At 43.6% G+C, this 23879-nt stretch overlaps 1 protein-coding gene across 1 annotated transcript; it reads left to right on the top strand.

The window, feature by feature from the left end:
* The first annotated feature begins 595 nt into the window (after positions 1-595).
* Positions 596-23284, top strand: Apmap (adipocyte plasma membrane associated protein). Its single transcript, XM_051144801.1, has 9 exons — positions 596-752; positions 7898-8014; positions 13496-13611; positions 17056-17148; positions 18267-18383; positions 19469-19643; positions 20118-20252; positions 20671-20863; positions 22639-23284. The coding sequence occupies exons 1-9, from the start codon at positions 661-663 to the stop codon at positions 22846-22848; spliced, it is 1248 nt and encodes a 415-aa protein (XP_051000758.1). The 5' UTR covers positions 596-660; the 3' UTR covers positions 22849-23284.
* The last annotated feature ends 595 nt before the right edge of the window (positions 23285-23879 follow it).

Below are 23879 nucleotides of genomic sequence, written 5' to 3'. Positions count from 1 at the left end.
AAAATTTACATGTATTGAAGTCATGGCTCCCATTAGTTTGAGAAAGGAGGGTTTTACCAGTGGTCTGCTTACCTCAGCTCCTGGAATATGTCTGACTCATAGTAATACCGTCTGGTGCTTGCTTCATGATTCCTAAAGTTTTGATACTTGGGCCTGTCTTAAACTCCCTTTAGAAATTATCAAATGTCTGTTGTATAAACACTTGAAGATCTAGTAGTCAACATCTGATCTTAACCAAAAGGCCACATTTTGACATTACCGGAGGAATCCTTTCAGAAAAGATAACTCAGGCGGGGATTATTGCACGCCAAGAGGACGAATGCGTAATTTTTCACACAGTTCGTTAAGAGTAAGTGGCATCCTCTCTCTTCATGCATGCGTGTTACGTCATGGCCCGGCACACAAACCTGAGGGGGCTTGGACTACGATCTGGGCAGTAAGACTCGGTGGGCTGAGGACAGGACCCTGCACCATTCGCCTACTGTTGTTGGCGGGCACCGGGGGTGGAGCCGCATCTCTGCCAATCTCTCCGAAGGGCGGGGCCTGATAGTGAAGCTCCCGCGTTAGGCTGTGCGTCATTTCCGCGCGGCAGGGGGCGGTTCTTGGACCCATGCTGCTCAGTGCTGGGTGAGGCTGTGGAGCCAGCGGCCTCGTTACGGGATGAGTGAGGCAGACGGGCTGCGGCAGCGCCGGCCCCTGCGGCCGCAGGTCGTCACGGACGATGGCCCGGCCCCGGAGGTCAAGGAGGGCAGGTAGGCCGGACCTGGGCTGGGAACATCTACCCCATGGACGAAAAATCCTCTTTATTAATCCCACTTTGACCGAGGAGCGGGGTTTGGACCGACCGGAGGCATCTGCGGGGCCAGGTCTTGCGCGCACTCGGCTTGTCCACTCTCACGCTTATGGGGGCTTTCCTGACCTTGCTCGCAATCCAGCCGCCAGAGCCATTGCCTTTTGCTTTTCCTTAGTTCCACGCGTCTTCTCGACTTGTCCTTGCTAGCTGCTCTGATACTCCTGGCCAGTGTCCTGCCTGCGCCTTTCGGGTTCCCTGTTTTTTATTTTTCCTTGAAGAGAAGTCAGAAAAGACGCGGGGTCCCCTTCCTGCTAAAATCCCCCTTCTGCTGCAGCGCAGGGTTAGGGTTAGAACCGATGTGACAATGTTGGCATTTTTCCCCCTGAGAGCGAATCCCTGAGAACCGAAGTATTGCAGGTTTTTCTGCTCTGGACAGTAGTTACTGACGACTAGTAAAATTTTGACTCCAGTCTTTTGTTTGTTTGTTTGTTTTTTGAGACAGGGTTTCTTTGTGTAGCCGTGGCTGTCCTAGACTCTCTTTGTAGACCAGGCTGGCCTCGAACTCACAGCAATCCTCCTGCCTCTGTCTCCCGAATGCAGTGCGCCATTGACCCCAGTCTTTCAGAATACTCATTTAGCTGAAATCTGAAGCATGTTCCTTAAACTCCACTATAAGACATTTAAAATTCACTTTTTCAACTTCGTGATGTGGATTTTGTACTTTGAATTTCTAGATCAGCCTCAAAATTGTGTAATTGACTTATATGATAGAAATAATTGGAAATATTAATTTGGTCACCAGCAGTGTGATGAAGGATGTGCTACATACTGGATGAGAGACAGTTTTTGATGATCAGCTTTGATTAATGATAATATGATAAACACACAAAAATGCGTTGGCTTTAGAACTCTTTCCAAAGGAGATTGTTAAAGAACAGGAAGGAGCTAGTATGGGTCTTGACTAGGGAGACCAGCCATACTAGGTTGCCTTGGAGTCTCACCTTGCTAAATGTGAGTACATAGGACAAATTGCTCACTCTGCTTGTTGTGGATATTTCGAATTAGTTGCTAGTGTCTCTTTAGAATGGATAAGCAAGGAGTGGCCAAGGCTGACTGCAGAAACTAGGAGAACTAGGGATGGAACAGTTGAGGGCCCTATCCAGGCATTCTCAGAGGTGCAGTGGTTTGAAGTCTGGGGTGCCCTGGGGTTCTTGGTAGACAGGCCTAACATTTAGAACAGCTGCTGTAACATTTCTGATCCCCAAGCGAAAGGGCATATTAATTATGTTTTTTTAAACGTTCTCTGTGGGATTTCTTTGTTAATGACTACAAATTAGATCCAAAATTTTTTCTTTCCCCCCTGATCTTTTCCAGTGTCTTATATTTGTGCCTACACTGTTTTGACTTTGCTGTTTGTAAACATGTTTCTTACTATCTTTTATCTTTCTTAAGCTATTTGTAATGGTTGCTTTCAAAGTGAATTCTTTTCATCCACTTTGCTACACCTATTATACCATTCTTGTCTTCCTTTATCATCAGCAGTTCTCCGTGTGTGTGTGTGTGTGTGTGTGTGTGTACGCGTGCGCACGTGCATATAATTGGAATAATTTCTAGTAGTTTGTTTTAATTATTTTCTTGCTTACCATAAGGGTCTAGGATTGAATGTGAATCAGGAAAGTTTTGTGAAAAATCTGAAACTTGGGGCCTCAGAGGGAGGATATTTTACCTATTATACTTAAAGTCTTGGGTTTGATCTTCAGTGCAGAAAATAAAAAAGGAAAGCAAAGACTCAGAAGAAAGTATAAGCAAACAAAAAGTTAGAAAAACTGAATTAAAACATAAGTGGCTTTTTTTTTTTTTTGATTGCACAGTTTAGTGTGAATTTTGTAGACGACAACAGGGTTGCAATGTCAGAATCCCAGACATGCCTCAGAATGGAGTGGTGGAAACCTTGCTTATCAGACGAGAAGAAGGAAAACAAATTTTAATGGTGGAAGGTGCACTAAGCGGTATTCTGGGAAGTGTCTTGACTTGCAGGAAAAGCAGTATTCACGCTGACTGGCAAGGTCACTGAGGTCCCTGTGAATGAGATGGTGTGAGTGAAGTCACAGACTGTAAAGGTGAGATGACAGTGACTGAGGGGTGGCACTGGCAGCTGCACGGTGATTGAGAAGCATTTTCCAGAGTTATGCATTGAAAGTGAACTTTGCGTTAAAGCCTCCGAGTGTCTGAATGGGCTAAAGTGGAATTTAATGGGTGAACCCTTTTATTCAGGGTGGGACACAGAGGACAATCCACTGCTTGTTAGAGTTACTGCTTGCTATTGTTTTCCCAAATACTTCACGAACTGCATTGAAAGAGAACTCTTTCACAGTGAGATTACTTTTTGAGACATTGTTCTGCCTAGGACAAGAAGGCTTTAGCTTTTAATGTGTATAACTGTTGAGGAGTGAAGTATAAATTGGGAATTTAACTGTGTTCAGTAAGCTTTTGAAGATTTGTCAGGGCTAACTCCCATTTTCCAATTTAAGATGGGGAATAAGAGAGTTAAGATTTTTTTGTTTGTTTGTTTTGTTTTTTCGAGACAGGGTTTCTCTATGTTATCTTGGCTGTCCTGGACTCGCTTTGTAGACCAGGCTGGCCTCAAACTGACAGCGATCTGCCTGCCTCTACCTCCTGAATGCTGGGATTAAAGGTGTGCATCACCATGCCCAGCTGGATTATAATGTTTTTATCTCAGCACAGTCTAAGTGTGTCTTCAAATGGGCCTTTTAACTTAGTTTTCTGTAACTGCTCAGTTAAGACATTTAATTTCTACCAGCCTGGTGGTGGTGGTGCCACACACCTTTAATCGCTGCACTTGGGAAGTAGGGCAGGTGGAGTTCTGACTTTGAGGCCAGCCTGTTCTACAGAGTGAGTTCCAGGACAGCAAGAGCTGGACTAAGAAACCCTGTCCCCAAAATAAAATACAAACAACCGCCCCCCCCCCAATATTTACTTTTTTTCAGAGAAAAATATGTGAAAAATGAGCAAATTCAAGGTTTAGTCACTTTAAAAGATGAGATCTGTTGCTGTTTGGCCTTTGTGCTTCCTTGGCATCCAGAGTTGCTTGTACAACCCCATGGATTTGGAGCCAACAGATTTCTTTCTGCAGACTTCACAGTTAGGTCTTAGATTCTTGGTGTCTTTTTATATGATTCAAGGCCCTGTGGCTCTTGAAGGCCTTGTGGTCTGGTGTTCAAATACAAGGAGAGTTGGAGAATACCAACTTCAAATTTGGCTGGTAAAATGTCGGAGGATTTTGTAAGGTGTGGCTTTTGCTGTTGCATTTGTCAAAACAGGTTGCATCACTGTGACTGTGCCCTTTCCCATAGAGACTGCAAGCAATTTAGGGTGTGCATGTCCTCAAGAGAGCAAGCGTTGCTCTAGACTCTTAAGAGATTTGGACAAACAAGTAGGTTGTTCAGGCTGCACCTGAAAAATAAGTTGTTAGCTTTGTTGATTGTGTGAGGATAGGATGGGAGTGTGTGGTGTTCTGTAAATGAAAACATAAAGATGTTCTTTCATTAAGCTAAATTATGTGAGTGCACAGTCTGAGGAAAGCCTACATAGAGAAAATATGGAGGGCTTGAAGTGGATTGTGAATTCCCAGGATCAGTAGTGAGGTTAAAAGAATTAACCTTAGGTTAAATAAGTGTGTGCAGAATAAGGGTTCGAGAGCAGTTTGCCTCATGTGACAAGCTCTCTCCATCTCAAGTGCTTAGAAGCTATACCTGTTTAGTGCCTACTTTGTTTTCATCATCAAGGGAGATTTTCTGGACAAGTTTTCATAAAACTTGGCCAGTTGGGTGGTAGGAACACATACCTTTAATTCCAGCATTCAGGAGGCAGAGGCAGGTGGATCTCTGAGCTGGAGGCCAGTCTGGTTTATAACTGAGTTCCAGGAGAACGAGAGCTATAATGAGAAACCCTCTTTTGAAAAAAAAAAAAATGAAAAACAAAAAGCAAACAAACCACCACCAGCAGCAACAACAAAAACCAAACCAACAAATCAACCAACAAACTAACCAAAAAAAAAAAAAAAAAAAAAACCATCAGAATTAAAATTACTAGTAGAAGCTGGATAATGAAGTCTGGGGGGAAATTAGATAAGATTAATGTTGTCCAGCTGTGCATCAGGAACCAGTGATGGGGAAGAGGGTTTCCAGGCTCACTCTGGTCTCATTGTTTAAAGCTGTGGATATGCTGAGCATTGTGGCACACGCCTTTAATCCCACCTAGTATTTGGGAGTTAGGGTTAGGAGAGACAGGTGGATCTCTGTGCATTAGAGGCCAGCCTGGTCTACCTATCGTGTTCTAGGACAGCCAGAGCTACATAATAAGTAAACCCTGTCTCAAAAACGAAAGCAAACCAAAACCAAGCAAGCAAACAACTAACCAACCAACTAAAAGCTGTGAAGGGTGTCTTGATGGGGGAGGGTAAGGTGGGAGACCCAAGGGGGGGTTACTCAGGGGGGCCTTCTAATCTTCTTCAGCTTTTATCCTGTTAACTGTAAAAGTTAATAGTTCTAGGGCCCAGCAAGTCTTTCCAAGGGTCCAGTGATGTCACTCAGTGGTACAGTGTTGGCTTAACATGTAAGAGGCCCTGGGTGCCACCTCTTGGGCTACAAAGTGGAGAAAGGGTGCTTGCTCCGATCCTGACAAAATGGGAGATGTGGGATACCCACTACATGTCATCTTTGGAATTCTGGCTACTTTTTCAGCTGTAGGCATTGTTGCATTGAGTCCTGGCTGAACTTATTTTGGACACAAATTGAACCTTTTGCCATGCTGTGAAGAGGCAGTGACTCAAGTAGAATGTCACATACTGTGAATCAGGTCACCAACTTGAGAGTTTAAAAAATTTTAAGGTACAGGGGCTGGAAATGTAGCTTAATGGGACAGTACATGCTTAGCATGTACAAGGCTCTGGGTTCCATTCCCAACACCCTTTGTCGCATGTAATGAACAGTGTGATAAAGGGGTCATGTGAGTCTGAGACAGAGTAGGAGACTTTGTTTTGCAAGGCAGTGAGAAAGAAAACTGTACTTTGGTTAGATTTTTGTGCTTGTTTTGGTTAATGACAACTACAACCACAGGCCTGGGATTATATAACCTGTTCCTCCATTGTTTCAGGTGAAGTAGATGATTGCATAAGTGTTCTTTAAAGGATATGGATATCCTGGTTGGCACAGGCACAGCCACAGCAGCAGAGGCTTTAAGAGTGTGGCCTGTTTAGTCCTCCAAGCCCTGGCGTGCTGACGGTGGTAGAACGGACCAGCATGGGGCTGCAGGCTGACACCTTTGGAACCAAGAGATCTGTACAGAATTGCTGGACAAGTGGCAGCTGCTAACAAGAAACATTAGAATGAAGGATTCTGGGTTAAAGTTGCCAAGTTGTAAGTTAGAGAGGGAGGCTAGTTACTAAAAGTTGTATGCTGTGTGGTTCCATCAATATGATTCTTGAAGAGACATAGTACCGTGGCCCTTTACAGGGCTCTGGGTGAGACATCTCCTGCTCTCTACTATTGCTAGTGTGGACAGCAGGCGTAGCATCCTCTCTGTTCTACTGATGTTCTTGCAGTTTTGGCAGTGGGCACTGTCTGTCAAACCAAAACCCTTCCCCAAACTCTTCCCTCAGATCTGTTCTGTTAAATATGCTCTTCACTTTTTTCTACATTTTACTTTGCTCAAGTTAACCTTAAAAAAATTGTTTGTGTGTGTGTTTGTGTGTGTGTGTGTGTGTGTGTGTGTGTGTGTGTGTAAGTGTAGTTGTGTAGGCATCTATGCCACAGTGCGTGAAGATTTTCTTCTACCATGTGGGTTCTGAAGATTGAATTTAGGTTATCAGCTTTGCCAGCAAGACCCCTTAAGTTAGTCTTTTCTTTCCTGAGACAGGTTTCTCTGTGAGGCCTTAGCTGTCCTGGAATCGATTTGTAGACGAGACTGGCTTCAAATGCACAGACATCTATTTGCCTCTACTTCCCAAGTGCTGGGGTTACAAATGTGTGTCACCATGCCTGGCCCTCAAATTAATCTTAATGTCAGGTGGTTAGTAAAATTCCAATGTTTATATAAGGAGATAATAATTCTGTGAGGTTTAGCAAGAGGCCAAAGGTTGTCACTTTTTTTTTTTTTTTTTTTTTTTTTTTTTAAACCAGATAAGAAGGACAGTGTGTGAGTTGTTCTAGTCACTGTCATCATTGGGACACCAAAGATAGTGAGCTCTTAGGTTCATAAAGCTTTTAGGATTTTGTTTTCTTTTGTTTGTTTTTTTGAAATAGGGTTTCTCTGTGTAACAGACTTGGCTGTCCTGGACTTAACTTTTGTAGACCAGGCTGGCCTTGAACTCATAGAGATCCACCTGCCTCTCTGCCTCCCAAGTGCTGGGATTAAAGGCGTGTGCCACCACGCCCACCTATCTTTTAGGAATTTTAACTGCAGAATCCATGTGAATTCCTCAGGAACATCTGCCAAAATCTACCAGAGGAAGGGAAAGGATTTCCTTTGATTCATAAAAAGGGGAGGTACAAAATATTTGGGAAATTAGGGGCTCAGAGAGTTGGCATGGCTTCTGTTTTCTTCACAAACATCTCTGTCTACCCTACCACTGTTTCCTCACCTTCTCTGTAGGTGAGTGTGTGAATATGTCCATCACCTTGCAAGTCTTTTTCCCACCTGTTCTGAGGCAGAATCTTGGAATGTAGTCCTAGTGTCATTAAATGTATAATCCTCCTTTAGACTTCTACTGCTGGGTTACGGTTTGTGAGCTGGGCCTGGCTCTCCCATTACTTTGTTTTACATTGTATTTATCAATTCTTTTAAGTTTTTCCTTTGAAATTCTGCTAGGAGAAAGAATATCTGGACTGTAACTGACTAGAGTATTTCACACAGCTGCAAGAGTTTACACAAAGATTGACAAACTGCTGAAGTTTAACCCTGAACCACAAAGCCTTGTAGTGGGGAAACTGGGTGAATGGTGTGCTTCAGAGCAGGCCTCCAGAGCAGCCAGGCTTGTCACTGTGTGTGGCTGTTGTCATTGTCGCTCTGTTTTATTTCTGGCAGTTCCTTTAGTGGCAGAGTTTTCCGGATGACCTTCTTGATGCTGGCTGTTTCCCTTGCCATTCCTCTGCTTGGAGCCATGCTGCTGCTGGAGTCCCCCATAGATCCTCAGAGTCTCAGGTAAATACCCAGCAGTTTTGGGAAGGGTTCCCCCACCAAGTGGGGTTTATGATAGAATCACTGTGGCTTGGAACTTGATTATGAGTAGGAAGGAGAGCTGTTTCTTTAGCACTTGAGTCCCAGCATGTGTAAAATGTCCCTGCCACTGTAACAGAAACAGCTATAAAAATCACAATAAGGGAAGGTTAAGAGCTGCAAATAACTGACCTTAGTCCATCTGAAGTAGCAGATGATTTAAACCACTTTATGTAGCTTCTGTAAGTAACTAGTTTTTAAGCTCTTTAATAAGTAATTATGTAACTGTTAAGTTGTAATTCACCAGTGGAGGCCTGTGAGGAACTATATTGTAACTTTGGAAACATTGTCATGCTTGTGATCCACAGGGCAGAGTCAGGCTCTTGTTGTTCACTGGTACTGAACTTGGGCTGGTTATAGAAGAGCTGTGTGGTTTGGCCTGGAGAGAGAAAGAGGAAAGGTGTAGGTTGAGATTTTCGTGAAGGGGCTCTCAACTCCTGAGCCTCCGCTTTGCCAATCAGTTTGCAGCGCCTACGTCTAGAAGTAAAGTGAAATCCTTGTTCTTCCATTTGTAAGAACATTCCATGGGTAAGTCTAACAAATTGACATAAAGAATTAACACAATAAATCTGCAGTAGCAAATGTCAGGTCACCACCCCGAAAGCCTTTGAAGAGTCCTGGTTCTCCTTGGAGACACTAGTGGGAGTGAAGCCATTGAAGTTTATTTTAGATGAGTTAGTACTTCACATAAAGCTGTAAGGACTTCAGACAAGAGCTTTGTCTCACTATGAAGCAAAGATAAGGTATACAACTGAATAATGCATTGGTGTTTTGTATATAAAAATTAAGGTTTTATATTGGATTCAATTCACTAAGAATGTGTTTGGCAGCTAAGGTTCACTATATTCCAGAGATGAGGGAGAACAAATTTCTGATCCTAGGTGGATGGATATATGGGCGAGAGTCACCTTGTTTGGTAGATTTAGAATTACTACAGGTCTGGGGGTTGTGGATAGAGTACTTGCCTAGCCAACTGCAAAGACCCTTGGTTTGATCCCCAGTCAAAAACTGACTACAAATAAAGGTGCATACTGCTGTGGAAATGGGATTGGTTAGCTTGCATGGTGTGGTCCAGGAGGAATGCTGGCCTAGTCAGCTTGAGGGAGTGGTTCTAATTATCTGTATTCAGTGGGTACTGTTTCACACTTCCTGTCCAGCCCGGGGGTAGTCTGGTAGTCTTCTCATAGGCCCTACTTGACATGTAGAAGGATGTTTCAGTCCACTCCCAGCAGAACTGACCCAGGCCTCCTTGAATAAGATGGGGTGGACAGTGCGTATAGCTGGGGTTCAGAAGCTTAGTTGGATCTAGTCTCATCAAATGGCGCAGCCAACAGCATGTTTGTGAGTTTGCAGTTGACTGAATTCCTTTGGTCTCAGGGAAGGCCAGTTTGTGTGTGGAAAGAAGCTTTGCTGGCAAGGGGGCATGTGGCCATGGCAGACAGAAAAACACCTCAGTGAGGATTTGACATTGGACAAGGGGAGCATATAGGCAAGAATGTCAAATGTAGATGACAGTCTCTAGAGCTCAGAAATTACGAGAATGGGCCCCTAACAACAGAGCAAAAAAAGTAGATTGACTGAGAACTCAAGATTAACAATGAAGTGAGGAGGAAAAAAAAAGTAAATAAAGGCTCTGCTTAGAGCCCAGCTGTGTGGGTGGCAGACACGGGAGGAGGGTAGAGCTGCCAGCTTCTGCCTAGACTCTGTAATCATTATTAGCCAGGTGTGTAGAGTCCTTGGTAGCTAGGGCAGGGCTAGCAGGTGTGGCTATGTTTGTTTGGAAGTGGCTCGCAGGTTACCAGATAGCCTCCTGGGAGAGCTCAGAGCACACTTAGGTGTATGAGTGGCCAGAAAGACCATGCAGTTGGCAAGACAGAGGCAGGAGTTGCTGGTTGTGCAGTTGATGTTACTTCATAGGGAGAAAGGTTAACTGGAAACCAAAGACCTGCTCTGCAAAGCCACCTTCCTTTACATACTTAATGTTCTATTGACAGAGTCTCTGAGGATACATTTGACAACATGGAGAGATGCGAAAAGAATGACAGGGACTGTCAGTATGGTTGTATGTGGTAAGTGTAGGAGAAAGAAAGCCAGCATGAACTTAGTGATGTCAGCTTCAGAGAAGTGAGGCATCTGGGGACATGTGTGACTTCCAGGAAGTTTTCCTTAAGCCTGCCTTAGAGTGAGCTCTCTGTGGTTGTAGGCCACTCAGGCCGTTCTTTCTACTTGAAGGAGGTCAGAGTGTGTGAGGGGCATGGCTTTTCTTCTTCCCCTGTAAATGGGGGTCCTACTTGGTTTAATTGTATGTATGACTTGTAATGCTAATTCTGTCAGTCTTCCCCAACACCCCTTCCCTCCCTCCCTTCTTTGCTTCTTTCCTTCCTTTGACAAGCTCACTTAGTATCCCAGCCCAGCCTGGAAATTGATTCTCCTGCCTCAGCTGCCTGAATGTTGGGGTTTCAGTGTGGCCATACACTAGTTTCTCTTAGCTTTGGGTATCCCTGATTATTCCTTTAGGCTGTTCTTTGGCTTATTTATGACCTCCTGAGTTCTCAGTTTTGAGTTTCACCCAAGTAGCAAGATGTGTACTTACACAATGACAGTCTCAGCTGCCAGTGGAATTCATCTTCCTGTTGATTTTTAAAATGGTAGCAGTGAAACCTATTCTCCAAAATATTGCTATATTTTTTAACCTTAAATTTGATTTTAACTACTAAGTATATTTTTAAAATGCCTAGGAACTATATATCCTCCTATAAAAAAGAGTCTTTTTGTTCCTAAGTAAAAACTCAACTGCTTTTCCCTGCTCGTGAGAGATAAACTGGATTGGAGGATGCTGAGCAAAGATCTGCTAAGATAGCATGCTACAGGATAGTGTCCTGGATATGGACACTTGTGTGAAACAGACTTTGCACACTTAGAGTTGGCAGAACCAGCAAAGGGGTTTAGTAAACTTAATCTCACAGGAAAGAGCAAGACATGATCCTGGCTGAAAAACAACAACAACAACAACAAAAAGATAAATAACTGGACATGAACAGTACAGCCACACCACAGAGTTAGCAAGGGTGAGGAAATATCACTGCCTGTGGCCTGGATGGCCCGGTAAAGCCCCAAGACATTGTCTTGTTTGGGCTTCCTGGTGGCTTTCCTCTGCTGTCTACTACTGCCATGAGGGTCTTGCTTGTCTGCCCTTTGCATTTTGCATCCAAGTCTGCCTGTCCCCTGTCCTTCCCCCAACCTCCCCTAAAGCCCCCAAAACACAAAGTAAAACAAAACAAAAAACCCTTGAGACAAAGTTTCCCTTTGTAGCCCAGGTTGGCCTCAAGCTTGTGGCAATTTTCTAGCCTTAGCCTCCTGAGTGCTGGGAAGATAGGCATGAACCACTTATGCCTGGCTTTAAATTTTCTTGTTATCTACCTACAGAAATTGTCCTCAGGCTGCCTATAGGCAGGGGCAAATACTTCTTTTTATTTATTTATTTTATGTAGATGAGTGCTCTATCTTCATGTATACCTGCATGCCAAAAGAGGGCATCAGATCATAGTATCTACCATGTGGTTGCTGGGAATTGAACTTAGGACCTCTGGAAGAACAGACAATGCTCTTAACAGCTGAGTCTTCTCTCCAGCCCACAAATACTTCTCAAAGACTTCCTAAGTGGAAGGACCTAAACCAAGGTTGACCGTTTTCAGCATTGGCGTTATGCCCAAACATGGTTTGCTTTGCACACTAGTTTGATGGTTGGGCCTGCCAGGGTCAGAACTAAATTTTTTTGACCAAAGTAGGCAGACTACTTACTTCCACCTTTGGTACTGAAACTTCCTAGGTAAGCTGGAAGAATTTGCCCTCATGGCTGGTAGAAAGCCACAGTTGAGAGAAGGGTAAAAGGGTAGGAGAGAAAATTTAATCCAAGCGTGGTGCTGACTCAGAAGTGGCAATAGGAAGTAAAGTACATTGTTATGAGCTGGGCGGTAGGCAGAACAGAGAGCTTTTTACCCCCTACATTCTCAGCCACCTGCCAGTCCCCTTGATTCTCCTTCTTGCTGAATGGCCAAGGTTGTGGGGAGGCTGGGAAATATTTCTCTTCCTCCTCATTAGTGGTATGCATTGGGAACTGCCTCTCAGCCATGTTGTTGGGATATATCAGGGGAAGCAGGAAGGAATTCCTGGTCCATACAATATCCCTTCTAGTGGGGCCAGATAAACAATAGACACACCAGAAAACAAGTCCAAAAGTACATGAGATGATGATAAATGCAGTGAAAAGATTAGAGCAAGTACTGGTCGAGGGAAGTGGCATTATTGTTATTTGGAGACAGGGTTTCTCTGTGTATCCCTGGCTGTCCTGGAACTTGTTCTGTATACTAGGCAGGCTTTGAACTCATACAGATCCACCTGCCTCTACCTCCCAAGTATTGGGATTAAAGATGTGTGCCACATCTGAGGTGGCAAATTTTAAATTGGGTGCTCAGAGTAGGTTTGACCAAGAAGGAAAGAGGCGCTTACGAGAAAGTTAATGTTGAAGGCCAAAGATACCTGTATTCAAGACCCTACAAAGTGGGGCTGGGGTAGGGAGCAGAAGAAACAACAAAGCGAGAGAGGTAACAGAACCAGACTGGCAGTGCAGGGCCAGACACATGTAGGGCAGCATAGTAAGAAGTCACTGTGGTTCAACGTTTGCAGGCATCAGCAGACAGATGCTGTGATGTGATGCGAGCTGCTTGATTGAGGATAGATTGTAGGGATGAGGAAGCGGAGGAGAGAAGAAGCTGCCAGGGCAGAGTGGCAGCCGAGGGCCTGGGAGGAAGGTGCAGTCATGTGTCTTTAGAAGTGGCTTCAGCCTTAGCTGGGAGCTATGACACCTTTCTTGTGGATGGGAATGAGTTGGGAGGAAAGTTGGCTGAAGTTACTCTGGTGGGGAGGATGGTCTAGGCCTCAGCAGAGTGTACCTGTGTGAGGTCAGGAGCACTGGTGCTGTTCCATGGCCTGCTCCTTTCCTTACCTTTATACATGAAGCAAGAAGGTAAACTGTGGAAGGTGAACAGAGTTCCTTCCGTGTCAGGCACACAGTACTAGGTATAGAACCTAGCTACAGGACTTTCTGCATTAGAGGGTGTGAGGAAGTCTAACTGTCTTGAGGCCCTGGATGGTGATGAGGCCCTTGGGATGTCTGGGGTATGGGGACATGCAATATTTCTATTTTTGTAATTATTTTCTACTATACTTTTTTCTGATATCCTTGAATTTTCTCCCTTAACATTTATTTTTCTGGCATTCAAGGATGGTTTGGGAATATGTTCTGTATGTCAGAATAGGGAGTTAGACAGGCCACTGGTCCTCAGGAAACATTTTCCTTCTTGGGTATTTTTATACACAAATTCCTGCAATTGTATTGTTTTACAGCTTCAAAGAACCCCCTTTCATGTTGGGTGTTCTGAAACCAAATACGAAGTTGCGACAAGCAGAAAGGCTATTTGAAAACCAACTTAGTGGACCAGAGTCCATAGTAAATATCGGGGGTAAGTAAATCAGGGGGTTGTGGAGTGCACATGGCTCACTTTCAGGCTCCTGTTGCTCAGAGTGGGTGGGTTCTGTGGGAGCAGCTACAGTGGTACACAGCTTCTGGATAGGCGGGGGGGCTCTGGGCTTGCATATCTGCTGTGAGTATCTCAAGGGAACAGCTCTCTTTATTTTCTCTGTCTGATTTTTATTCCATTTGTTGTTGTTGTTTGTTTGTTTTGATTTTCAAGAAATGGTTTCTCTGAGTAGCCTTGGCTATTTTGTAGACCAGGCTTCAATCTCAGTCCACCTGCCTCTACCTCCTGAGTGCTAGGATTAAAGGTATACATACACCTCCATGCCCAGCTACATGGGGCGATTTTGAGTTAATTTTTACAGAACACTTTTTTATGCTCAGTATTGTGAGGAGGCAAAAGACAAATGCAGACACTGACATTGAGTTCATTTATTTAGTTAGGTAGGTGTTACTTGATAGCACCCTAGCTCTTGGCTCACTTTGTCTTTGTTTTGCATAGGTTTTATTTTGAAGTGAAGAGGAGTGGTTCTCAGTATTTCCACTAAACCCATTTATCTCAGCATTGGTTTCCTGAGAACAAGAATTGGGCCTAATGTTAATGTGTTTGATTCTAACAGCCAGACATTAGCCATTTTTTTTTTTTTTTGTCCATTCAGATGAGAATTGGAAGGACACAGTTAGTGAGATGAGCAAACTTTGATTGGGGTGGGGATTTCTGAGAGGCAGCTTTGTAATGCAACAGCCCTGAGTCTATTTCTTTACCTGGGTAGTGACTATGGACATGGTGTGCACCTATGTTTCGCTTCTCAACTGGCCAGGGCTACTGCTGCATAAGTGTTTGATAAACTCTTACCCTGTACCTGCTCTTTATCTCTTGAGACACAATGGCTGCTCTTTTCTGCCATTGTTGCTTTGTTATGTGGCTTGTGGAGTAAACATTTTTCTTTTTCAGTAAGAGTAAATACTTCAAGGTAGAACTTCTGTTTCTCTTAGAAGATCTTGGCATTTGTTAGTAAGTTTCATCAGTTCTGGCAATGAGCCAAACACTTGTTTCCACTGGAACTTGTAAGTGTTGGCTGGTGGATTTTGCTGCCTTAGTGAGTACACTTGTTCTGCCTTCTCCATACTGAGGATCTGTGTACTGGGTGACATTTCTGGTGTGGACCCAAGGGGACCTCTCTGCTTTTGTTCTTGTGGACATGAGGCACAGTTGGCACCTAGGCACTTGCTGCTGCAGCTTTGTTTGGAGGGAGGGTGTCCTGGGGGAGACTGGCAGGTGCTGACTGCCTCAGACAGGTGCTAGAGGAGAGCAACCACCAATTACCATACTTCATTTTATCTGTTTTTGAGTGGGCCAATTTTAAAAATGTTTTTCAGCAATTATGCTATTCACTCACATTGACAATTTGTAGCAGCAACAGTACAGAGATTCTTTCTTTCTTTCTTTCTTTCTTTCTTTCTTTCTTTCTTTCTTCTTTCTTTCTTTTCTTTCTTTCTTTCTTTTTTCTTTTTTCTTTCTTTCTTTCTTTCTTTCTTTCTTTCTTTCTTTCTTCTTTCTTCTTTTGTTGCAGAGATTCTTTCTAGACAGTGAATTTTGAGTTGTTCACAAATAAGAATCCAGGATGAACTGTGAGAGTTTGTACTCTCTGTCAAAAATGCTCAAAATGGTTTCAGTTTTGTATATTTATTTATTATTATTCTTTGATAATTGCAAACGTACATATAATATATTTTGGTCATTTTCATCCCCTCTTATCCTCTTTGACTTCCTCTGAATGCCTTGTTTTTTTCTAACAAGTCTATTTTCACATCTTTTTGTTTGTATATTTATTTATTTAAATGGCCCACTAGGCTTAGGTGGGGTTGTTTGCAAGAATATAGGTGGGGGTTACTTACTGGAGCATGGGCAGCATAACAGGCTGCTTCACTGAAGAAAGCTGCTCTTCTCCCTCAGCAACAGCTAGTTGCAGCATCTCAGGGAGTTACTCGTGAACCCTCCCTAGTCCATGATGAAATGTTGACAGGTACCTTCTTATGTAGGTAACCATAGCTTCTGAGTTTATGAATGTGGCAACTATGTTGCATGCACAAGACAGCATTCCACAGCATTCTTCCTCATCCTGTGGCTTTTACATTCTTTCTGTCCCCTCTTCTGGAATGCTTCCTGAGCTTTGGAGTGTGGATGAGGGATGAGCACTCAGCAATCAGTTAACCTCAGTAATTTGACCAGTTGAGAATCTCTGCATTAGCCACCATCTACTGCAAAGAAAAGCTCTGATCAAGGCTGAGGGCAGCACTAACCTATGTGTACAAACATATATTTTTAGAAGGCAGTTTGACACCATTTCTATTTAGCAAAACAGCAGTAGGTTCCCCTCCAGCATCTATGAGTAGCAGCTCCCCAGCCTTGGGCTTATGACCAGAGCAAACTATTTTTAAGATCTGTTTTAGGCTTACAATACTGGAATAAAAAGTAGAGATTTTATCAGAATGGGTGTTGGGTTCAACACACAGGTTTAGCCTCGCTACTGTTGTCATCTTCGACCAGAGTTGGGCTATTATTCCCAATGTCTGTTTTAATTAGGAGTCATTCTTGGCATTGTATACTCTGTGGATTTGGACAAATTTGTAATGCCATCATAGAGATTATTTTCACTGTCCTAAAATACACCTGTGTTCTCTTTCTCTCTTTAACTCTTGGCTACTAGTGACTTAAATTTCTACATTGTTTGCCGCTTTCAGAACATTGTAGCATTAGAATCATACAGTCTCTTCAGGTTGCTTCTTGTATCTATGTTTGTGAGATACAGGTCTGTAGTTTCTCTTAATGTCTTCAATTAGGGTAATGCAGAAGTTGTAGTTAAGAAGCCTTGTTTTGGCTTCTGTCTTCTGAAGCACATTATAGAGATTTGGCTGTAAATTTTTAGGGTAGAATTTACCAGTGAGTCAACTCTTCAGTGACTGCTGCTTACTGTCTTGAAATATTGTTAATTATTTACTGAGTGTCTTTAACGTACATAGGTCTGTTCATATTGTCTTTCTCTTTGTACAGCTTTGACCAGTTGTATCCTTCCAGAAACTCAAGCGTCTTGTTACTTTAAATGCTATTGGAGATAGGCTTTTTCTGGGTAGCCTTGCCTGTCCTGTTGGGACTCACTCTAGACTAGTCTGTCCTGGAACTCAAAGAGCTCCATCTGCCTTTGCCTCCTTAGTGCCGGGATTAAAGGTGTGTGCCATCCCCACCCCACCCCCTGGCTTGTTACTTTAAATTTTAAGGATTAAAAAATTTCCCATACATCATTTTTCCATTGCCTTCAGAATTGTTATTTTCTTTTGGCTGTTAAAATATAAACAAGCTACCCCCTTTTAGAAAAAACATTGTGGCCAGTCCTTAAATGCTCTTTCCCACTTTTGTTTTCATTAACAGATGTGATGTTTACTGGCACAGCAGATGGCCGAGTTGTAAAACTTGAAAATGGAGAAATAGAGACCATTGCCCGGTTTGGTTCAGGCCCTTGCAGTAAGTTGGCAACACATCATTCAGAAAGTTGTTCCAGAAAGTTGTTCCTTTTTCCTACATGTCACTTACACTCTTGGAGAACTGTTGACCATTTGGCAGACAGGACATGCTGTTTTTGCCAGGAGGTCGTCTGGCCTGGGAGTGCCCAATGGACCCTGTGGTAGTTATTCTGATGTCCCAGCTTTCCAGCTATCATGTACTTTCCTGGTGCCACATCCCCTCAAATATATCCCAGTCAGTCTGTGGTTGCCTTATGGGAACTTTAGCTCTTAATGGCGTGAATGTGGATGGTGCTTTATATAAAGGCAGGCGGTTCATGACTGCCTGGGGCTTATCTGTAATTCCTTAGTAGCTCCTCAGGGATTTCAGTGTGTTACTCAGTTCTGAGTACCCTTAAAATCATTCAGACTTTGGAAGCATGAGCAGAAGAATCTCACTGTTTAAAAAATGGTCCATAGGATTCTTACTGCTTTTTATTAATTATTGTAAATTTTTGTTTTTTATTTATTTTTTTGTGGTACTCTGGGTGAAATTTAGGACTTCTTGATTACCAGGCAACTCTTCTAATGCTAGGCTACACAGCCTAGTTATCAATTTTGATAGCTGGGACATTTTATAAAAATAATGCATTTTCATTTCAAAATAGAAACAACATAAACACACAAAACCAAAATAAAAGTCACTTAGGATCTTCTTCAGTGTGATTGTGCTGACATTTTAATGAGGTCCTTTTCAGGCAGCTTTGCATTCTCAGGCACCTGCATTCATACTCTAAATCTGCTTCTTTAGTTTGTCTTTTCCACTCCTCACAGTAACACCTGCACTCAGCACCTGCACTCAGCACTGGGCAGTGGGTGCCCCTTGTGGTGCAGGAGCACTCGCAGTAAGCAGAGAGCTCATTCTGTGAGTATATGCTGTGGTAGCACCTACAGTAAGTCCCTGTGTTGAGCTCCTTGCAGTGAGCCTCTGCAGATCAGGTCTGGTTCTAACACTGTGGTCTTTTTGCTCTGTACAGCGTGGTGTCTGTTTAGGGAGGTATGGAAGAGATACTTGGACACTAAAGAGGGCACAGGTAGAATCTTGGAGCAGCCACCGATTCCTATCGTTTTTCTTCCTAGAAACCCGAGATGATGAACCTACTTGTGGGAGACCCTTGGGCATCCGGGCGGGGCCCAATGGAACTCTTTTTGTGGCTGATGCATACAAGGGACTGTTCGAAGTAAATCCTCAGAAACGTATGTTACAACTTGTTTCTTTGATACTGTATACACATAAAGCAGATTTTAAAAGATTGTTAAATACATTACTCAGGCAACTGCAATATTTTCTTACTAAATGATACCACAGGTATTGCCTACAGATACTGGCTTGTGTTGGCTACCAGAGAGATCCCTTTCTGAACCTGCTTTGGTTCCTACCCAGTTTTTCTCTGCATCTGTGTTTTAGCCACTGGCTCTCAGAACGGTTGTGCTGTAAACATCTACTCCTCACCCTCCTGTCTGAGAGTCTTTTTTCCCCTTTTAGACAGTTCCTTTTCTTTGTCTCCTGCCTGGTGATGATCTTACCAGAACTGGTATTACAATAAGTACTCTGTGCTCTCCCCATGGAGGACACAGCATGGAGGATCTATGCATGGGGCTAGAGCACAGATGTTGCAGACTGTCCCTTGCTCTCTGGTAGTTATGACCGGGGAGGTTACTCAGCCTCCCTGTTCTGTTTTCTGTATAGTAGGGAAGGTTAATAGTGGACCTTGCCCATGGATTCTTGCGTAGGGTTAAATAATAGTATATATAAGAAGCTTAGCACTCAATATATGCCCTTTCTGTTATTTGAATTTTGAGCTGTGTGGTCTCACTCTATTGTCCAAGTTTGTTCCAGTTATTAAATTCAAGCCCTTCTCTAGTCTTTGTTTCTCATACCTAATACTGCAGGGTGTCCCTCATTTCTGCCTAGTTTTAAAAACTCAGTATTGTTGCTGCTTAATGTAGAAGCAGATGAATGGAATACTTGATATTCTTCACTCTCAAGCTGACAGATAGTACTAGATCTATTTATTGCACCTAATAGTTTTTTTCCTAAGTTTGTTGGTCTCAATTAAAGATTGTGTTCTTCATCCTTGCAGGATGTATTCTGCCTTTAGTAAAGTTTAGTTAAAAAACAAAGCAAAAACCCAAAAGATGGTCACGTAAGAGCTGATAGCAAGGGGATAGAAAGCCTTGCTTTAGTTTTTTCTCTTGACATCAGTTATATTAACACTGTGAAATTATCAAGAAGCAAGTTCCTAAAATGATGATAAATCTTTAATTTTTTGTAACTTCAGGTGCAGTGAAGTTGTTGCTCTCCGCTGAGACTCCCATTGAGGGCAAGAAGATGTCCTTTGTGAATGATCTCACTGTCACTCGGGATGGGAGGAAGATTTACTTCACAGATTCCAGCAGCAAGTGGCAGAGACGGGACTATCTGCTCCTGGTGATGGAGGGCACTGATGATGGGCGGCAAGTGTTCCTTTTAGGCCTTCTTCTCTTAGGGGATTAGCCACAGGTGACAACAGCAGACCTTGTTTCTGTGGGAAACCATAGTAGGGTCTCAGGACAGTGTGTCAAAGTCTAGGAGGAAGACCTTAGTGCTTTGGAGTCACGTGATAGCCCACGATGGTCTCCCTTTTCAGAGGAAATAAACTGAAGTCTATCCATGGGTATGGTTCTAGATAGAGTGGGCGAGGTCCACCAGCAGGCCTGGGTTTCAGGTCATTGCCTCTAAAAGCTGGTGTGCTGGCCCTCATTGCACTGTCAGCAAGGGGGATACTGGATCTGCTGTGGACTGGGAGAGCCCTTACTAGCTAGTCTGGGTTCAGGTCCACACAGATCCCTGACTTGGGTTATAACTCAGTGGGAGGATGAATCACTTTCCCTTTTCCCAAGCTCACATGGGCTCTTCCCACTTGTGATACTGTGTTGGGCCTCCCATAGCCTCTTGGAGTATGATACCGTGACAAAAGAAGTGAAAGTTTTGTTGGACCAGATGCAATTCCCTAATGGAGTCCAGCTTTCTCCTGAGGAAGACTTCGTTCTGGTGGCAGAGACAACCATGGCCAGGATACGAAGGTATGAACAGAGCTGTCAGTTTTCCTCTAAAATTTGCCGTGACCCGTGGTAGGATAAAAATGAGGTGGATGAATGTCTGGGATGTTTCACACCCCCTTTCTATGTAGTGGTGAGAAAGTTGAAGTTAGACTAGGCTTCCTTCCTATGCCTCAGGCTTTGTGAGGGTCACAGTCCAGAGTGTCTTGATTTCACGCCATCTGCTTAGCCTGCAGTCTATTTCCCTGTAAGGTAGGGTTTGATATTTCCTGCCTGTGTGGTCCTCAAGATGCCTGTCACCAGCCCTGCTTGCATTCATGACAAGACACATGTATAGTATTTTCCATACATTTATTTGAGTTAAGATCAGTTTTGTGCTTGCCTAAAATTTTTCCTTAAAATTTTTTCTTCTTCTCATTGCCTACTTGGCCATGTTTTTCAGAGTCTATGTGTCTGGCCTGATGAAAGGAGGAGCAGATATGTTTGTGGAGAACATGCCTGGATTTCCTGACAATATCCGTCCCAGCAGCTCCGGCGGATACTGGGTTGCTACTGCAACCATTCGTGCTAATCCTGGGTTTTCGATGTTGGATTTCTTATCTGAGAAGCCTTTTATTAAGAGAATGATTTTTAAGGTAATTATGAAAACTAATTCCAAAAAGAAAGATGAAATGAGTCTCATGGTTTATTGGCCTGAATAGCTCTCAACACCCAGTTATAGTTGGAATATTTGGTACCTTGTCATCCCTGCTTTTAAGCACACTTGTGTGTTCACGTATAGATGTGTGCATATGTGTGAAGGTTAAATGCCAACCATAGGGGTCAGTCCTCTGGAGCCACTGTTTGTTTTGTGAAACAGGGTCTTTCATCTGGAGTTCATTAGGTAGGCAGGGCTGGCCAGCCTCTGAGCCCTAGGGATCTGCTTGTTTCCATGTCCCCAGCACTGGCCGTTTGCTGTCACTTTTGGCTTTTTACCTGGGTGCTTGAGTGGTAAGTATTTTACTGACAAAGGGACTCCCTTAGATTTATAAATTGATTTTATTCTTTAGCCTAAATAGAAGTTGAAACATTTGAGCCCCCATTCTCTCTTCCTTTTGTGTTCTTGCTCCTGAATATTTTTCTCATTTTGCCTTGCTGACTTCAGAAGCCACCCCTACCAGTTGTCCTGTAGCTGTCCATCTGCAGTGGCTCTCAGCCTGCTCTGCCCTTCTCCATGCACAGTGAGCCTCATGACTCCTTGGCTTCCTGGATCTTACGAGCTTCCTTCCCGTCTCCAGGAGGGGATGTTTTAATTCTGAGAAAATGGCTACACAATACCAGAATTGCATTTTTCCCTGTTCAGAAGTTGGCCATTTCTCTGGGGAGTGCTTGGGCTTCTGAGTGCCAAGTATTCATCTTTTTGGTCAGCACATTTATAGGTCCCTCAGGGGCAAAGCTAGGAAATGTAAGCATATGCTTTTTTATTTATTGTGTTTACTTAAATTTAAAAACCATAGTTAGCTTATGCAGATTACCTCTAGTGTAACTAAACTGTGAGGCACCTGGGTCCCCTTATCCTGTATATGTTTTGTTTTTGAGACAGAATTTTACTAATTGCCTAGATTTGAATTGAACTCGCTTTCTACCAGCCTCTGCCTCTCAAGTTACAGGTGCGTGCCACTGTGCATAGACCATGTTTACTATTTAATCAATTTCTTGAATAAGTATAACCATGCTAGAGCCATTGCTGCAATCTGAGGAGACTCCGGCCTGGTTTTAAGTTCTACACAGGGTTGCTCCTTTCCAGTATCTTTCTTCATTGCCAGAAATTATGTATGTCTCTACATGGGATTTCTCTGCTTAAACTCTTTATGACCATCACAAGGCCACACATGTTTGTAGCTGTACTCAGAGGTGCCCAGTTCAGTACTCTGTGCAGGGGGATGCCCACAGGGACTGCAGGCCAACCTTCGAGGAAGATATTTAGAGGTAATACCAATAGGATACTGACTTAATCTTCCTAGTCTCTTTGTGAGTGTGAAAGGCTTTTAAAACTCCATTATTTGCCTCTTGCACTCCTTGAATATTTTTAAACCCAGTTAGTAGACTTGTGGCTTCCTGTGGTTAGGCTGTGCTGGTTTTACCCAAGTGTTCTGGTAGGCAAAGACGGTTCTCAAGTTGACTTTCTAGTGTCGTGGGCTCTTGGAATATGTCTTGTATTTTTCTGCAGTTAGCTAAGCCATTGCTGTCCCCATGCAGGCTTGGCCTTTGTGGTCTGATCTGCGTGGGAATGGGGGGCATGATTCTGCTCCTACCCTGTAGCACCTCCCTGTTCCTAGGATGCTGGGCTACATTTACATGATTTGAAGTTGTGTGATCAGTTTGCTTGCATTCAGAAGGTAAGCTCTCCTCCCTGGTACTTCCCTTCCAGCTGTTCAGTCAGGAGACAGTGATGAAATTTGTGCCACGGTATAGCCTGGTCCTGGAAGTCAGTGACAGCGGTGCCTTCCGGAGAAGCCTGCACGATCCTGATGGACTGGTGGCCACCTATGTGAGTGAGGCACATGAACATGATGGACACCTGTACCTGGGCTCCTTCAGGTCTCCCTTCATCTGCAGACTCAGCCTCCAGTCTATTTAGCCAGCCCAGCAGCCACTCCGCTGCATGCTGGGACTCCTCACACTCAGCCACCATAGATCTGGAAGGAAACGTGGACTAGCTCTGTCCTTGTGCTCCTGTAATGTTCTTGGAAGTGCGAGAGTAGCTGCTGCCACCAGGAGATGGTATGGCCCCCAAGGTACCTCTCAACCTGGACTTGATGTCACTTTTAGAGGGAAATATTCTATCTGCTATGGGGAAGACAGTTCATGGGAAGCTGTCTTCTCTTTAAAAATTATGCTAAATACAAATTCTCTAAGACTTGGGAAATTTCATATAATTGTCATAGGGCTCAGGGTTTGATTATTAGAACAGGTGATTAGCTGTGTAAGGATCTTTCTGTTGCCATTGGCTCTGACTGCCGCCTTCAGTGTCTTCATTCTAAAGTGGGGTCATGCTATTGGGGGTGGCGTGGAAGTGCCAGTGCAGGTGTGTTGGGGTCATATTATTGGGGGTGGCGTGGAAGTGCCAGTGCAGGTGTGTTGAGGCTGCTGGCAGGAGTCATGTAAGCTGAAACTTGTTCTCAGGGGCCATGTGGTACATGTGAGAATACCTGGATTCCTGGTATTCCTCCACAGTAAAGGGTTGCCTTCCCTCTACAAGCCCCTTTTCATGTCAGAGGGTGTCCTATTTCAGACTCCTATTTCAGTGGCCAAGAGGATTTCACTGGACTTCTTTCTGTGACTACCTCGTCCACTGGAATTGGGTGACCCAGCGAGTCTGTATCTGCACAGGGGTGCTTTGGACATGCCCTTTTTATGGCTTGATTCCTCACTTTCAGACCGACAGATGTGAGCAGCGACCTGTTGATGTAATGTGTGCTAATGTGATAAGCTCAGAGTTGCTTATTTCTTGGCAAGTATGTTTATACACTGGTCTTAATTTTGATAATAATAAAAATAATATTAAATACACTTTTCTGGTGGTTACTCCTTTTGATGAAATGGCCCAGGAATTTCTTCTCTACTTTAATTATTGTATTTTTCTGCTTTAATTACTTAACAGTGTCAGCA

Source organism: Acomys russatus, chromosome 4 (assembly GCF_903995435.1).
Source record: "Acomys russatus chromosome 4, mAcoRus1.1, whole genome shotgun sequence".
In the NCBI taxonomy this organism is placed as follows: domain Eukaryota; kingdom Metazoa; phylum Chordata; class Mammalia; order Rodentia; family Muridae; genus Acomys; species Acomys russatus.
Note: the sequence above shows the minus strand (reverse complement) of the source record. Positions and strands in the feature narration are given on the sequence as shown.

Excerpts from the sequence above, each read along its gene's own strand:
- Apmap (XM_051144801.1), top strand. The coding sequence starts at position 661 with ATGAGTGAGGCAGACGGGCTGCGGCAGCGCCGGCCCCTGCGGCCGCAG. Across the intron at positions 17,149-18,266 it reads GTTTGGTTCAGGCCCTTGCA|AAACCCGAGATGATGAACCT; the intron begins GTAAGTTGGCAA and ends TTTTCTTCCTAG. Across the intron at positions 18,384-19,468 it reads CGAAGTAAATCCTCAGAAAC|GTGCAGTGAAGTTGTTGCTC; the intron begins GTATGTTACAAC and ends TTGTAACTTCAG.